Source organism: Citrus clementina, unplaced genomic scaffold (assembly GCF_000493195.1).
Source record: "Citrus clementina cultivar Clemenules unplaced genomic scaffold, Citrus_clementina_v1.0 scaffold_5, whole genome shotgun sequence".
NCBI lineage: Eukaryota > Viridiplantae > Streptophyta > Magnoliopsida > Sapindales > Rutaceae > Citrus > Citrus x clementina.
This window is the reverse complement of record NW_006262201.1, coordinates 41,982,280-41,998,740: the sequence shown is the minus strand read 5'-3', so window position 1 is coordinate 41,998,740 and position 16,461 is coordinate 41,982,280. Positions and strand designations below refer to the sequence as shown.

Genomic DNA, 16,461 nt, shown 5'->3' with positions numbered 1-16,461 from the left:
TTTCACCCAAAAAGATTTTTTACATTCAAAGTGAAGTATGAATATTAGCGATCCAACTGTACAGTTGTTAGAGCTCTTGGGTTGTTGTTTTTACATTATTTTATAATGAGCGTTCTATATGAGTATTCAGTTTAACTATAAGATTGATTTATAATAAGTTATATTTAATAGAATTCACATGACGGGTAGTTTTATAATTTTTTTAATTTAAAATTAAAGTGTTTAAAGTAATTTTTAGATCCTTACTCTTATTTGTAACTTATTATTGACCGCACGTTCTTTTGCTATAGAATATAATTATTTATTTCAGTCGCCCAAACGGTTAAAAAAATTCATTTATTAATTCAAAATTATAAAGATTCATTATTTGATTTTTCTTTTAAACAGGATCAATATTGATTTGACCTCAATTATATGTTTAATTCATCAACTTATTCCACCAACCAAATGGGTTTGAGGAAATATGTATAAGAATCTCACCCTTTTTTATTTAATAATCAGTGGGGGCTGTCTTCATTTCGATTTTCTTGACACCTAAATGGAATCAGATTCCTATTAATATGATAAATCAACGTTTTCATGTCAACCCAAAAGAGAATAAAGTTTCAAAATATATTTATAAATGCTATTATGTTCATGATATGTATTACGTAATTGAGCTAGTTCACGTTAGTAAAGATATTTGTAAATATTGTCCATTTCATCTCATACTTAAAAAAAAATTAAAAAAAAAAATTAAGAAAAATGATATCTCATAACTATTGTATGTTCGTAACAATTTTTATTATTATTAGTAACAAATTTTTTTGCAAATAGTCTTAACATTTGTTGTTGCATTTCTCAAATTTTCTTGTTAGATTTACGAATTTGTGTTTTATAATGCAAATTACAAAATTAAAAAGCGTAACAAATAAGTTGAAAATCATATTCTCTCAAAAAAAAAAATTGAAAATTATAACGAACAATTTGTAAGTCTTTGTAACATAATCAAATAAATTTTGTGGCCTGTAAACTGTAATATTGCAAAAAGTACCATCAATACTCTAGATTTTTACGAATATAAACCCTAGATCAGAGGCGGATGCAGCACATGACCAGTGGGGGCTTGAGCCCCCACTGGCCAAAAAAAAAAATTTAAAAATAAAAGAAAAAAATATTTTAATTTTCTAATTAGCCCCATTAAATTTAGTAAAATAGTCACTACAAAATATAACCCCATAAAATTTAAACTTTGACTTTTAAGAAATATAAAACATATATTTTAATTAAAAATAATGATAGCCCATTATACTCAAAATATTTTCTATTCTAAAAAATATAGTTAATTCTTTTAGTTTATATAATAATAGTAGAACGAACATTTTCAGTAATACAACTCATGAAGAATCATTTTTGGAATTGGATGGGATAAGTGATAGTTTGGTTATTTATATAAGAAACAAAAAATTTAATAATATTGATAATGAGTCTATTGCATAATATTTTTAAAATATAAAAATACGTAGAGATTAATTACAAATATTTTATATATTCAAAATTTTAATTTTTATATTTTACTATTGTCTAATTTAGCCCCCGATAAATTATTTTTCTAGATCCGCCGCTGCCTAGATGTCAAGTGCATTGAACATTTATTGCAGATCAAAGTTTGGTGATTTTGCGTTACTCTATCATTGGTCTGGCTTTTGACTTAGAAATGATGGAACCGCAGAGAAAATTAAGGATCTATTAACATAAGGGCAAGCTGGTTCGTGGGGCGGTGGAGGCATAATAAGCTAGTCAAATATTAATTAACGTGCTTCATGCATGGCACATGTCGACTCATGAAAAGCTATAATATTTGTACCCTTACCAACAAATGAGACACAGTCCGAGCCAACGCCTGTGATCATGAATCCGGGTGGAAATCCTTGGGTGAGAGGATTGCTTCTTTTTCATTTATTATTTTTTATGTGTATACTTCAATCAATCATAATAATTTACATGCATATATTATAACCAGTGAATAGTTAAGGAGCACCCAAGACTTTTTATATGTGAGATTAATAGATTTATGTCCGAGGGAAAAAAAATTGCTAAATCACTACTTTTGTAAAGGTTTTACTTTGTGAATATCAAAGAATAAGCCATGCGATAAGATGTCTATACTTCTCTTATTTTATAAGTAACCACTGGATAAACTTTCTTTAACCACCTCTTTTTTATCGGTTGCCGATCATGTAGAATCTTGATCCCATCTTCAGTAAGATATGTCTGAATCAAGAGCCTTAGTGCCTCCTTTATCTCATTCTCCCAAAATTTTAATAGAATATTAAAAAAAACTGTTACAATAAAATCGCATCACCCATTAGTAGATAATTATAAACGTGACACAATTATATATAACAGTTAGTAAAAAAAGTCGCTAAAGCTGAGACAATGGTATCATAACAATTTTGTGAACCATAATATGAATAACATCAATAATTAGATCTTTGATAGCATAAGTGAAGGTCAAATTTTGTTAAAATATGTACTTTGAAATTAAATTGGAATGTTCATGAGTTTCTAGGTATGAGAGAAGTTTTATTGAGTAAAAATTAAAACACATTCGGAGAAATAATAAACCTTACCCTTCGGTATAAACATGGAAGAGTTTGAGTGAAATCAAAGTAATAAAAAACTATAAGATTTCTAGGAGTATTTATGAGATTTAAAAAATGTAAAATCAAAAGATTTAGGGGGTGTCAATCGATGTGTATTGCATGCATGGGACCAAAGTGTGGAACCTTTAAAGCTAAAAGTAGGAACCGACTTTGCTTTTGATTTGGGCATAGCCAACAGAGATGCCGATCCACGTCACTGTCCCGTGGAAGGCACTTGATCATGTGTCCCTACAAATCAAATCCCTTGTTTCTCTTCAATTCCTGCAAATCTAGTTTGTTCCTTGTCTTGCATAAAAAAATTTGTTGATTTCTGCCGTAAGGGTAATTGTGCAATGGCACAATCTGTGAATATATATCGCATGTCGCAATATTGAATACAAGCGTCAGGAGGGCCGAGTGGTCTTCGGCGCCGGGCTTAAATTCTGGGTTCAAATCTAGTTTAAGATTGTGGCCAAAAGCTCAATCACACATGTGATTAGTTTATGATTGTGGCCAAAAGCTTCTGCAAAGAAATTTTGAACTTAATTCTCATTTCATTTCAAATATTAGGTTAAAAACTAAGACTAATTTGGACTTATTGTCATTTCATTTCAAATCAAAATTGGGTTCAAATCTAGTTTAAGATTGCGGCCAAAAGCTCAATCACACTTGATTAGGTTGTGATTGTGGCCAAAAGCTTCTCCAAAGAAAGTTTGAACTTATTCTCATTTCATTTCAAATATTAGGTTAAAAACTAAGACTAATTTGGTGCTAATCAAATTGAAGTCTGATAACGATAACAATTGACACATCACACATGTGATTAGTTTATGATTGTGGCCAAAAGTTTCTGCAAAGAAAGTTTGAACATACTTTCATTTCATTTCAAATACTAAGGTTAAAAACTAAGACTAATTTGGTGCCAATCAAAATTGGTGGCGGTTGACTCTTGACGATGCATGTTTAGATTATTATCATCTTTTAAAGCAGAACATGCACATACGTAAAGACGTGCCGAGGTGGAATGTCTACATTGCAAGTTCAAAAGTAACGTTATCTTCTTTATGTACACGTGCAAAAATTGCATAAAATATTTCTCACACTGGCGCTGTATCTTTTGGACAAACTTATCATTTGCATTCGAATATATACACAAAACTCAACAATTCTCCTCAATTTACACGCGTGAATCTTTACGTCATTTAAGGAAAAAAAAAGAAGAAAAGAGTTGGGCTAAACTTGCGCATGCAGTTTGTTAATGCAAACTTTTGCTTAATGTACGGCAATTGACGTGTGATTTGGAATTTCTCCTGAATCAAGTTTTATGGTTTATTTTCTATAACCCTCAAATACTCAAATTAGTTTTTTACTTAATTTCCAGAGAGATAAAATCTAGAGTGATATTAGCAGAGTTTTTGTACTCGTTTTATGTCTTTTTCCTCTTACCTTCAAATGTGGGAAGCTTTATATAAGGAACTTGAAGTATTACGTGGAGGAGTTATCATGACATGTGACATTCTCGACATTGTTATATGTGTCCACAAAGCCCACACATGCTGGCACCTATTAATATATATCAAGATTTGTTCATGACAAATTTTATTTGGACACTCGTCTTGATTTTGGGCCCTTGAATTTCAATGGACTTAAGTTTGAATTTAGCACTTATATTGGTTACTTTAAAGAGGATTGATTTTGTAATATTTTGTTTATAATCGAATTTTATAAAGCTTTTGCACATAAGCACACTCCGTAGAATGTTTGTTAGTCTGTAGGTGCATTCCCTATAATATTTGTTGGCCTTTAATCTCATTCTATAGAATGTTTATTTGCCGTAGGTGCATTATGTAGAAGGTATATTTGCTTGTAAGGAAATTATGTAGAATCTATATTTGCCCGTAAGTTTATTTTGTATAAAGTTTGTTGGCCCATAGGCTCATTTCGTAGAATATTAATATACCCGTAGGTTCATTCTATAAAATATTTATTTGCCCGTAGGTGCATCCTATATAATTTATATTTTTCCGTAAGCTTTTACTTGGATTTATTTTCTAAGTGCTGAAATAATTCTTTATAACGAGTGGACTTAGGTCATTCTCTATAAAGAATGAACTTATGTCGTTCTTTATAAACACTTTGTCGAAAACTTGTCTTTTGAGCCTTTTACTTAGAAATATTTTTTAAGTGCTTAGGACCTAGTCATTTTTTTTTTGTAAATAATAGACCTAGGTCTTTCTTTATAAAATCACAGCTTTAGCATTTTGTCAAAAACTCGTCCTTTGGGCATTTTACTTAAAAGTATTTTCTAAATGTCTAGGTCATTATTTAGAAAGAATGGACTTAAGTCTTTCTTTGTATATATTATCATGCCTTTGATGCTTTGCCAAAGACTTGCCTTTCTAAAATATTTTCTAAAGGGCATTTTACTTTTGCAATTTTTCTAAGTGCCTCAGTTATTATGTCATTCTTTGTAAATAGTAAACCTAAGTCCATTGTTAAGATCTAGAACTTCTTTTTTTTTGGTAAATCACGCCTTTAGCGTTATGTGGAAGGCTTGTCCTTTAGACATTTTATTTAGATAATAATATTTTCTAATTAAGTATTTAGGTCATTTTTTTAAATAATATATCTAAGTCATTTTCTATGAAAAACTTTTATTAGACCTATATTTTTCGTAGACTTTTAGACCTTTTATAATTTGGTCTAACATAGTTAATGATCTTGAACTTATATCCAGTTTTTGGATTAGCTTGGTCAGGTATGTAAAACTAAAAAACGAGAGAATTTTGATCTTGTGATCATTTAAATCAATATGATATTCTCTTAAAAAAAAAAAAATTAAATATGATATTATTGATGACATTGTTGACGTGCCCAAGAGATAGAAACTCAAAAGTAAATTGGGGTCAACTCATCTTTTGGAAGACTTTGTAATATTGACAGTTCTTTCAACATCCTAGAATGTCCTTTGACATGTTATCTGTCGTGTAAAGTCTCATGTGGATAATTGTTGTTTCCTCACTTTCGTCTTTTACTTTCTCATTTTCTCTTTCTTTTCGAAAAGATTTGCGTCAGCAGCCAACAATTAATTTCTCTTTGATTTGAGAACCTCAAATCTTTAAACGATCGGGTGACTGTTTTTTCACTTTAATTTCTCAACTTTACATTGCCTTCGCATCGTAGCAAAATTTTGGCTTTTAATTCTCTATTATATTGCATTCATCTCCACTGGCTGCTTTGTTATTCGAGAGGATATACATGATGTCCTGGCAGAAAGCAAATGGGCCATGCAAAATATATCAATGTTTCGAAAACGGGAACCAGCAAGCAATAAAACTTTTGGGGACAATTTACCCAGACCTCACAATGAATAGAAAGTATTAAGCAGCACAGTTGTAGTGTAATCATTCAATCAAGCTTGATACATGCCTCAAGTTATCTATTCTATTTATCAGAATCATAAATACACTTATAGTGTGATAAGATTTTCTTGAATGAGGGCAATGCACATCTCTTAAGACATTCTCCACAATGAGCATGATTCTAAATTAACTTGAAACTATTTTCATCACACAAATTAACTGACGATCAATATAGAGCTGTAAGGCTAAAAAATGCGTGCTCTAAAAGACACCTTATGGCGGTTCCCCGAATTAGATAAAGCTCATTTTGTTATAAGATGCATGAGATTAGAAGAATCAAAGTGGAAAAGAGGTTAAAGAGGACACAACATGACGTGGATGCAAATACTGCCACGTAACCTGATTGCGTATTATTACTGTTCTCTCTCTCTCTCTCTTTTTTTTCTTCCATATTTCAACTAACTCATCTAGCATAATAGTAAATGGAAATGAAGCAACAATCTTCAAAGCTAAGATTTTGCTCCTTTATTTTATCGTGAAAGGGGGAATCATCAGATAAAGTAGAATATTTTCGTGATATCTATGGAAATTGGCTGACTTTATCTTTGTTTTATGACTTGTCTCTGTAGTCAAGTCCGATAACTTCAACTTATCAAAGGCAAAAAGGCATGCTAAAAATAGGTCATTTTAATAAAATCGGTGTTGGATTATTACTTCAATCTAACGCGTCGCTAGTTACTTTAAACTGCAAATAGAAACTACTTTTAGACACATCGCGGTTTCACAACTTAAACAACAAATGGACTCTGTGTAAAGGCCCAAAAGGAAAGGTCCAGATCTTTTGCCCTTTCTAACTTCAATTTTCCTCCCTTTGATGTTAACGTGATTTCTGATAAGCTTTGTCCAGGTCAGGTGATCAGTGAAAAGAGGCAACACTTGTGCTTCAAGATTTAGATTTTACAATTATTTTAACAATCACACTAAGTTGGTATCGCTTAGTCAAGTTACCTTATCTGATCGAATCAGCACAACTAGTCTTAATGTATAATTTACAATGATAATTATAATAATAAATTAATGAAAAGATAACATTTTTTCCTCATGGTGCCTATTCTTTTTTTTTTAAAAAAAAAATTAAATATAAATATAGCTCGCTTTGATTGACAAGTCGCCTATTTTGTGCGTTTGAATTTTGATAACAGACCACTGCTACCCACTTTTTTCTTTTATTCTATGGATCAATGTGTTTCACAAAAAACAAAATTTCTGTTTAACAATTAATGGAAATGATGATGTGAATTATGCTCACTCAATTAAAATGTCTTTTGATTTCTTTTTCAAGCAACGAAAAAGTGGATAGAAGTGAGTCAATAGACGCAAGTAAAAACCGTTTTATATTAAGCGTGTGTAAAAACAATGTTTTTGGGGTGTTATTTGTCTATTTCAAACTTATTCTTATATATTTAAATTTAAAAAATGATATAAATTATTTGTATGTCCAGCGGCCAATATACGTATATCCTAAGAATCAATTTTTTTTTTTCTGGGATTTATGGATAAGAATTTAATGTTAAACATAGTTTTTTTGGAGTACTTAATCAATTAATGTATGGCAACATAAATAAAAAAGATAAAATAAAATAAATCCTAACTATTGGTTAAGTACTCAACAAAAACTCAACTCAATATTGAATCATAATCCATTGACCATACATAATTATCTAATATTGTTCTATGGCAGCTATATATTTTAGAAAAACCCACTTTTCCCAGTAATTTGAATAATTGTGTCTTTTTTCCCTCATATATATATATATATATATATATATATATACACACTCTTACTGGTAGAAGATTCAATTAAATTATAATATTTAAATTTTTGTAATTTAACCTCTGGAGTAGTGCTGACTGGATGGGTAGTAATAATAGTTTGTTGTCATTCTCATACCTATGGGCTATGGCATTGAGATCCAAATAGGGCAATGCTATTACAGGGGTATTGCTACTTAGAAAATATAATTTTGGAGATGCATTCCCTATATCTTAAGATTGTGTTAGCATGGCCAATGTTACACTAGTTTCTAGTCAAAATTTACTTTGGAAAATTATTTTCCCGGGTTATTGCTTGTCAAGAATTTGCGATAGCTCTCTTGAAATTTAAAATAATAATAGTAAACGAACAAGAATTTGTTTTGTTCACATCCGCAGGCTTTACTCATTAGTAGTATGAGCGGTCATACTCTTAGCAAAGAATTTAGCGGCCGTACCGTTTGTTAATGCATAGGTGGTGTTTTCTCTGGGCAGTAGGCAATGGCATACATGGTTTCTCTGGTTTGTGCCAAAACTCTTCAGTTGTGCTATGCATATTTATCGATTAATTTATGAAATAATATAATTTATTTATTTAAATTTTATAAAAAATACTAATTAATTAATAAATGACACATTATTTAAATGAAATTTAAAATTTTGAGATATATGTATAAAGAATTTGGAAGATGCATGATTACTCATCTCGTATAACTTCAATGAATGGGCCACAATGTAGTAACAACAATGACGCATCAGCTGTCGGACTAGAGCAAATACTTTACTCGCTTCTCATGAATGGCCAATCCGAAGCACGCAACGTAGCATTGCGCAACTCGTAAGCAACTCCATGTTCTAGCACATGGCGATTCCAGCAGCCCGTGCTCGGCCGACCACGCTGGTACTGATAGCATCAACTGTCAACGTGGGACTATGTACGCATATGTGCTTGACTTTATGCCCACTTTTGATGTTCTATTTATATTAATTTCACTTGCACTTTCATCCGTCGACGTGCATAGTCATTGTGTACGTTAACTTTAATTCTCACTCAATTTGAGTATTAATTACCTCAGAATTTATTGGTCCGTATGATTTCTGTATAAGAATTGTGCACGTTTGTTTGATTCCAAAACATTTTGTTTTTCCCTTCAACATTAGGTTTAGTTTTATTCATACTGCAATTAACAGATCGTGCTATTCAGATAAAGATCTCGTTTAGAATTGAGGTACTGTACTTTTAAGTTACAGTTGCTGTGGAAAAAAATTGTAACTATCAAATATAAATTAATAATATGTAATAAATATAAATTTAAAATTATTAAAGATATAATAGATTTTTCATTATACAAGTAAAAAATCATATTAACATAGCTTACAAGCTACAGCAGTTAGTGTTTACCAAACATTTTAGTGCTTTATCTTTTAAGTTACACATGCCCAAATCTCAATCCCAAACGCACCCAAAGAGAACCAGGGAAATGACTAATTTAAAGTGAAAAATAATCATTATAGTAAGTTAGCAAGCGAATTGTATATGGGACCAGGATGCATGTATGCAATGCAAAGGGAAGGGATCAGAGTGCCAAACTATGTGGGGCTGCATGCATGTGCCTTAACGGATCATGATGGTGAAACCTTACTCACCAAACTACAACAATATTAAACTTCATTTGCATATATGGCTGATTGGCTGGTGGCCAACAACATGGTGTTATTACTCTCCCGTTGTTGATTTTCAATCTCGATCGAACTTTGGATATGAACATATGAACCTACCGAATTTATTCATAATCAATACTTTAAAAAAAAGAAAAGAAAAAGAGGAGAAGTTTTCAACCCTCAAACAAGTTGAAAGTCATCAGTCTCTTACAAATATTATATTCAACATATGATTATTTAAATTTTAAAATATTAATTTGGTGGGTTTCTCCTTAATGTTGTAATGACCTAGAAGACCATAATCAGAAAAATTAAATAAATGAAAGGAAAGCAGGCCAAAAACTTCTGTAGAATATACAAATGTACCTAAAATGATAGAGAAATCCAACCAACACATGCCTCAAGGAAGGAGATGTTTAATGAAAAGGTATGTACAAATTGGGGAACAACTTTCCACTTGTTCACTAGTACAAGCTGTATATTAGTCATCACATGCATCACCATCCACGCTTTCAACGCACTCGTTTTTTTTTATAATTTTTTTCAAATAATATTATCCAATTGCATTAGTACTCTCTCTATCATTCTTTTGTAATTATTTTTCATGTGCTTGCCAAAATCCATTTATAGATGGATACTATAACATATGAAATAGGACCGCTAATATAAGACAACAACGTTAATGATTAATATTTTTTTTAAAAATCCATTTATTGGATACCCAATGAGCGGTGGTTACATGTAAGGAGAAGAACCAACAAATGAATAATAAATCCTACTCCCCTACACCAACAATAATATATAAAACTCAATGCATATTAAAAAAATAATAATAATAATCCTAAATTCTAAAATAATAAATCCTATTTTCCCCCTTTTTCGTTTTTGGCGTTTGGCCCCAAAGTAGGCATCAATTATCAACGGGTGAGCTTTTCCATCACCACAGACTTTAAGGTGGCATGGCCCAGGCAACGAAGAAGTATCTATTACAACAACAAAGGTGGAGGGTCCACACTCGAAACGACAAGGCAACCTCCGTTTCCAGGCCAAAAAGTTGTATGGGTAATGTATTTTTCTGTATGATTGTATGCCCGTGGGCCTATCCTAAGTTAGTGAATATCGAAGAAATTAAAAGAGTTGCCATGCCCTCCAGACGGCGAATGTGATGCTGACTATACCCGCAATGCCATTGCCATGCGATCCCAGCACGTAGGTATACGTGGAAGGTGATGCGCTGCTTTGGTCCAAAGCACCTTCGTACACCATTGTGCTATCGATGGTCCCTGTGTTGGGCGCATTGCTTCCACTGTTTCCACCTTGTGAGGATTTCTGGCTGCAAAATCCAAAGAAGTAACCGTTAGGTCTCAGAATAATGATTAAAGAATAAAAAGTAACCGTTGACGTGTCTTCTATTAATTGGGTTTTCATATAGATTCCCGTACTGGCCGTTACCTTGTCAGAGATAGGTGTATGTCAGAGTCGCATCTCTAGGCACAATTATAGGTATTTGTGAATATTAATATAGTCGGTCATCGTATTTTTGGTTCAGATTCAGTTCCCCGATCTGGAAAGCATATCCTGTAACTAAGGGGTGCATTAATGTTTAGGTGGCTACAGACAGCAGACTCTCTTAATAAAAGGTACCCGCTAGCTCAAAAAGACTGAAATACCCTTTTTTTTTTTTTTTAATAACTAGATTCACCGTGACTATGCTTTTATTAAAAAACAACAAAACAAAAAATGCGACCGTGTATTGAAAAATGAAAAGAATAGGTTTTTGACTATAAATTTTGTTGCGAATTTAACCAAAAGGGGATGGAACACATGATTAAGGAGTGGCGTCCCGGAAATGTATCCCTGTCGGCATACGCTTAGAGGCGGGGACCTCAAGTGACTTAATTTGCACGAATTTTTTATTTAATGGAGCCTCGTAAATGTCACAACCCCCAAAAAAAAATCTCAGATATTATTCTTTGTCTGGCCGCAACTTTAAACGCCGAGCCATCAATAGGAAATAGTAAGTGCATCCAACGTTCGTATTTACAGCTTTTTAATAACTTTTTTAACGGACGAAGCTACCCTTTCTAACGGAAAAAATGGGTATAGGTAAAAGTTGCGCCAAAAAAAAAGGGTTTACCTGGTGTTGGGGGAAGGACAGAAGGTTATGGTGTAGTCGGGCCCCGAACCGCATGTAAAGGTGCTGGATTTGTCGTCGTACGCATAGCTGTAAGCGTGAGGACACGCGCTTTTGAAGATCTGAGAATAAGTAGATGGCTTGCATGTATCGGGAGTACTAAACGCGCCATTACAACAGTACTGCGGCTGCCTAAAGGCTTCGCACGCGCTCTTGCAAGCAACACCTCCGCTGCCACCGTCGGTCATAACCTTAAGCTCCGAAGGACACGCGGCGTTCAAGTCGACAACGCATCCCGTGCTTGTACAATTGGGTCCGTCACCACCCTGAGGAACGACAAGCACGGGGAGGTTGTAGCCGTCGACCAAACTGACATCATAGAAGTCTTGGCCACCATAGCCATCGAGCTTGAACTCAGCAAGAGTGGCGGGTGGGGCAGCACCACTGCCGGAGCATTCCAGCTTGCCGCCGCAATCACCTGTGACGCAGGTGAACTTACCGGTGGAGTCCTGGGAGCAGAGTGTTCTGGCCCACATGCGGCCGCCCCACGAAGCGGGTGCGTTGAGGGTCTTGGTCTCTCCCTTTTCAAGGGGGAAGCCGGTGGTGGAGAGTGCGGGAGAGTCGGCGTTAGAGAGAATGCCGGGCCATACTGTGTGGTCGCATTTGTTGATCATTGTGAAGGTGGTGGATGTCACACAGGAAAATATTAAATGAGTGATTAAAAGTAAAAGTGTTAGTTGAGAGGCGGCCATCGGAGGAGCTGGCGGCTGGTGGCTGCTGAATGTTAAAAATATAAAAAAAAAAAAAGAAAAAAAAGAAAAGAGAAAAAGGTCAATGAAGAAGAAGAGGGAGAAGGTAGGAAGCAGAGTGATTTTTCAAAATGCGGTGAGGATATTTATAAGCAACATGGCTGCTGGGGGTGGGGGTATTTATAAGCAAAATGCTCGGGGATGTGGCCTTTGGGAGGCCCAACAGAGAAAAGCTTCCTTATCCAATAGAAATGAATCCCTGTGCCTACATCGTTCGGCTGGGAATTCAACAGTGCCTTTGAATTTTGATCACTCTTGTCGCATTGAATTTGCTCAAACTAGTTGAATCAAGCAAAATTTCAACACTTCCCAACGAAGATTGTAATTTGTAACGTTACTGCCCCCTTCCTAGTGAAGTTATAGCGTTGGACTCTTCTGAACCCGTTGTGTGCTGGTCCCTTCTCCAGCACAAATTATTTTCTATTGGACGAATGAAAGTGAAATTTTTCTTCAATAATAATAATAAAAAAAAATTCAATTACCAAGTCCATTAGGATTTTTTGTGTTTAATTTTACTGTATTAATTTAAATAAAAATGAGATTAAGTACTTAATCCATCATTTTGTTTCTTCTTCTTTTTTTTCCTCCCAAATTTAATTTAAAAAAAAATCTCAAAATCTTCCACCTCGTGATTTATGAATAAGGGGAGAGAATGTGTCAATCAATTCACTAGAGTTTGTAAATTAGTTGGTCGTCTCATCGTCTTGTTTCTTTAAATCTTTTTTAGCACTATAAATAATGTCAACCAAATCAATTGGCCCCCCCGTTGCCAATTATTTAGAAATCGGTAATGCATGCCTGAGTTGTCCTCCTTAAACCCCGTTTGATAGTCCTGCGCGGTGGCAACTTCAATTTGCATTTTGGAATTGTTGCACAGCAATCCCAAACAGGGGATCATTCCACTACTTGTTGACCAAGCCTCGCTATGAATGAGTATTGAGTAGTGTATTCTTCTTCATTGTCCCCTGTTCGCGTACAAGAAATACTCCTCCGACAATTGAAATCAATTTGGATTAAACTCAAAGTTGGAATATGGGTTTGATTATTTAATTTCAAATGGATGAATTGCTAGCATATAATAGGATATAGATGCTAAAGAATGGAAGCAACAAGCGCACTAAACGAACGGAATAGAATAAGTGAAGTCAAATGCAGCTGGCAGCCTCTGTTTTTCTCTTATCCAAAGAGTCACCTTTGGTTTGCAAACGCACGCTTTATTTTTCGGGAAGGTCAAATTTGTGAGGAAAATTCTTCAAAAGGAGTTGCTGTTGACTGATTGGTCGTAGCAGTAAACAAAACCCTGGATGGTAAATTTGTAATTAATCAAACAGAGACTGTTCAATTTAGCTTCAACTTCCAACCGTAATAGCATTAGCATCCGAGGTGTGTATTTGGTGAACTGCCTTGTGTTTGGTTTGAATCACGAGCCTTACCCGAAGATAATAGTCGAACCTGAAAACAACTACTCGTTCATTCTTCATTTAAGATGCGTAATTGAAATGTCATAACATTTTGATTAACACATTTTTCCTGGAGATAGAACTAAAATAATAATACTAATTAAAACAAATAAATAAATTGTGGGTTTGAATGTGTCACTTGGATAGCCACCAGCTTGGACCCGAGTGTCATGGTTCTGTTCAATTGGCTAATTTAACACGCTATCGATTTGAGAAACGCATGAACAGCGTGGGCATTTCACATTCGAGACTTATAAATCGATGTATTTGTTATCTTATTGGCCATGCGGTCACCTTCATCACTTGTATTATTTTGAACAGCCAAAATGTGCGACCTTCGAAATTAACTGAATGTTTAACATTTGCAAATGAACTAAAATGACAGGCAGGACCATTAATTTCGGCTCCTGTAAATCAACGTTGCGATATTTTCGCCACTGCATGCGTAACGTAAAGATTTACACATTTCAATTGTAGATTTGAGGTTAGAGTTGGAATTTGAGGATCAAGGGAAAAAGATGAAGATCTGGAACTGTTTTATTATCACAACAACTAATTACAGAAATGAGCTTAGCTCAGTATTTATAGTAGAATCTAATGCTTGCTAATCACGTCAGTTACAGCTAAGCAATCTAACTACTAAAATAATAATTGCTGATGTAACTAATCTTGAACACAATTAACAAGAGCTAATTTGTTAACTAATTCCAGCCACATCTAACAGCATGGGAATCTCTTCATAACAGTTTTGCCATCTGGAGTTTTCCAGCTTCTCACGTGCACCTTTCACTTTCACTCCTAGACTAGCTACTGGATTTACAGCTGGCTTGATTCCAGCTGGCACTCCAACGTGAGTTGCATGAGGTTCAGCTTCATCAGTTAATTCAACACCCCTTCTCAAACTTAAGTCTTTTGGGAAGACTTTAAGTTTGCTTCTGAAGAAGCTGAACTTGGGATAAGTAAGAGGTTTAGTTAATATATCAGCAACTTGATCATTTGTAGACACAAATGCAATTTCAACTTCTTTCCTTTCGACTTTGTCTCTTACAAAGTGAATGTCTATTTCAATGTGTTTTGTCTTAGAATGCATTACTGGATTTGTAGCTATAGCAGCTGCACTTGTGCTATCACTTAGCAGCAGTGGAGTGTTCTGAAATCTGATGTCCAGTTCTTTAAGAATTGAGCAGATCCAAGTTAATTCTGAACAAGCCAGTGCCATAGCTCTGTATTCTGATTCTGCTGACGATTTGGAAATTATGCTCTGCTTCTTTGAACTCCAGCTGATCAAGTTATCACCTAAGAATACACAATAGCCACTAGTAGATCTCCTGTCATCAATATCACTTCCCCAGTCTGCATCAGTATATATCACAAGGTCGACAAAATCAGATCTCTTGAAAGTCAAACCATAGTTTATGGTTTCCTTAAGATATCTCAGTACACGTTTACAAGCAATCCAATGAGGTTGTAAAGGATTTGCCATGAATTGACTTAACTTGTTTACAGCATATGCTATTTCGGGCCTTGTTAAGACTGCATATTGTAATCCTCCAATAGCTTTTCTGTATTGAGTTGCATCAGTGAAGACTTCACCCATGTTTTTGCTCAGTTTTTCTGTTGTGGCCAGAGGAGTATCAGTTCCCTTGCATTCTTTCAAATCAAACTTGGCAAGGAGATCTTTTATATACTTTGACTGGGATAATACCAAAGTTTCATCATTTCTAATAACTTCAATACCAAGAAAGAAATTGAGATTTCCCAAATCCTTAAGAGCAAATGTGCTGCTGAGGTTGCTGATAAGCTGTTCTATTTCAGCATTATTATTTCCAGTCACTATTATATCATCTACATAAATCAGCAACATGATCATATCATTTCCACTTCTCTTAAAGAATAAGGATGTGTCTGACCTGGTTCTAGTAAACTGCCAAGACTCAAGAACTGATATGAGTTTATCAAACCAAGCTCTTGGTGCTTGCTTCAATCCATAGAGGGCCTTCTTCAGCTTGCATACATAGTTAGGATGTTCTGAATTTTCAAACCCTTCTGGCTGAGGCATGTAAACAGTTTCACTGAGCTCTCCATTGAGAAATGCATTGTTGATATCTACTTGTCTCAGCTTCCAGTTGTTTATAACAGCTAGACTTAGTACAATCCTTATTGTTGCTGCTTTAACAACTGGACTGAAGGTTTCTTGGTAATCAACCCCTTCTGTTTGTAGAAACCCCTTAGCTACCAACCGAGCTTTGTATTTGTTGATTGATCCATCTGAATTCTGTTTGACTCGATAAATCCATTTGTTCCCAACAAGCTTTATATTTTGTTCTGGAGGAACTAAGTACCAAGTCTGATTTCTCATCAAGACATTGAACTCTTCCTGCATTGCTTGTTTCCATTTGTGGTTATTCAAAGCATCAGCTACACTTGAAGGTGTGTCAAGGGACAGGGACTTTTCAGTGTTGTAAACTTTTGGTTTGAATATGCCATTTTTAGCTCGAGTTGTCATAGGATGTGAAGGTCTAGGTTGATGTGTAGGCTGAGATGATTCTGGAATTTGGTTGTTTGGTTCAGAAAGAAAAGAGGTTTGAGTATATTCAT

The 16,461-nt window shown here is 34.3% G+C and overlaps 1 protein-coding gene across 1 annotated transcript; it reads right to left on the bottom strand.

Moving 5' to 3' along the window:
• Positions 1-10,139: 10,139 nt before the first annotated feature.
• LOC18041038 (thaumatin-like protein 1b) lies at positions 10,140-12,463 on the bottom strand. Its single transcript, XM_006435130.2, has 2 exons — positions 11,598-12,463; positions 10,140-10,793 (listed from the first exon to the last, which is right to left on the bottom strand). The coding sequence occupies exons 1-2, from the start codon at positions 12,344-12,346 to the stop codon at positions 10,589-10,591; spliced, it is 954 nt and encodes a 317-aa protein (XP_006435193.1). The 5' UTR covers positions 12,347-12,463; the 3' UTR covers positions 10,140-10,588.
• Positions 12,464-16,461: the final 3,998 nt, after the last annotated feature.

What these genes read in the sequence shown, in the direction of transcription:
- LOC18041038 (XM_006435130.2), bottom strand. Translation starts at nt 12,346, where the DNA reads ATGGCCGCCTCTCAACTAACACTTTTACTTTTAATCACTCATTTAATA. An exon ending in TGTCCTTCCCCCAACACCAG is followed by an intron (nt 10,794 to 11,597) that starts GTAAACCCTTTT and finishes TGGATTTTGCAG; the next exon opens with CCAGAAATCCTCACAAGGTG.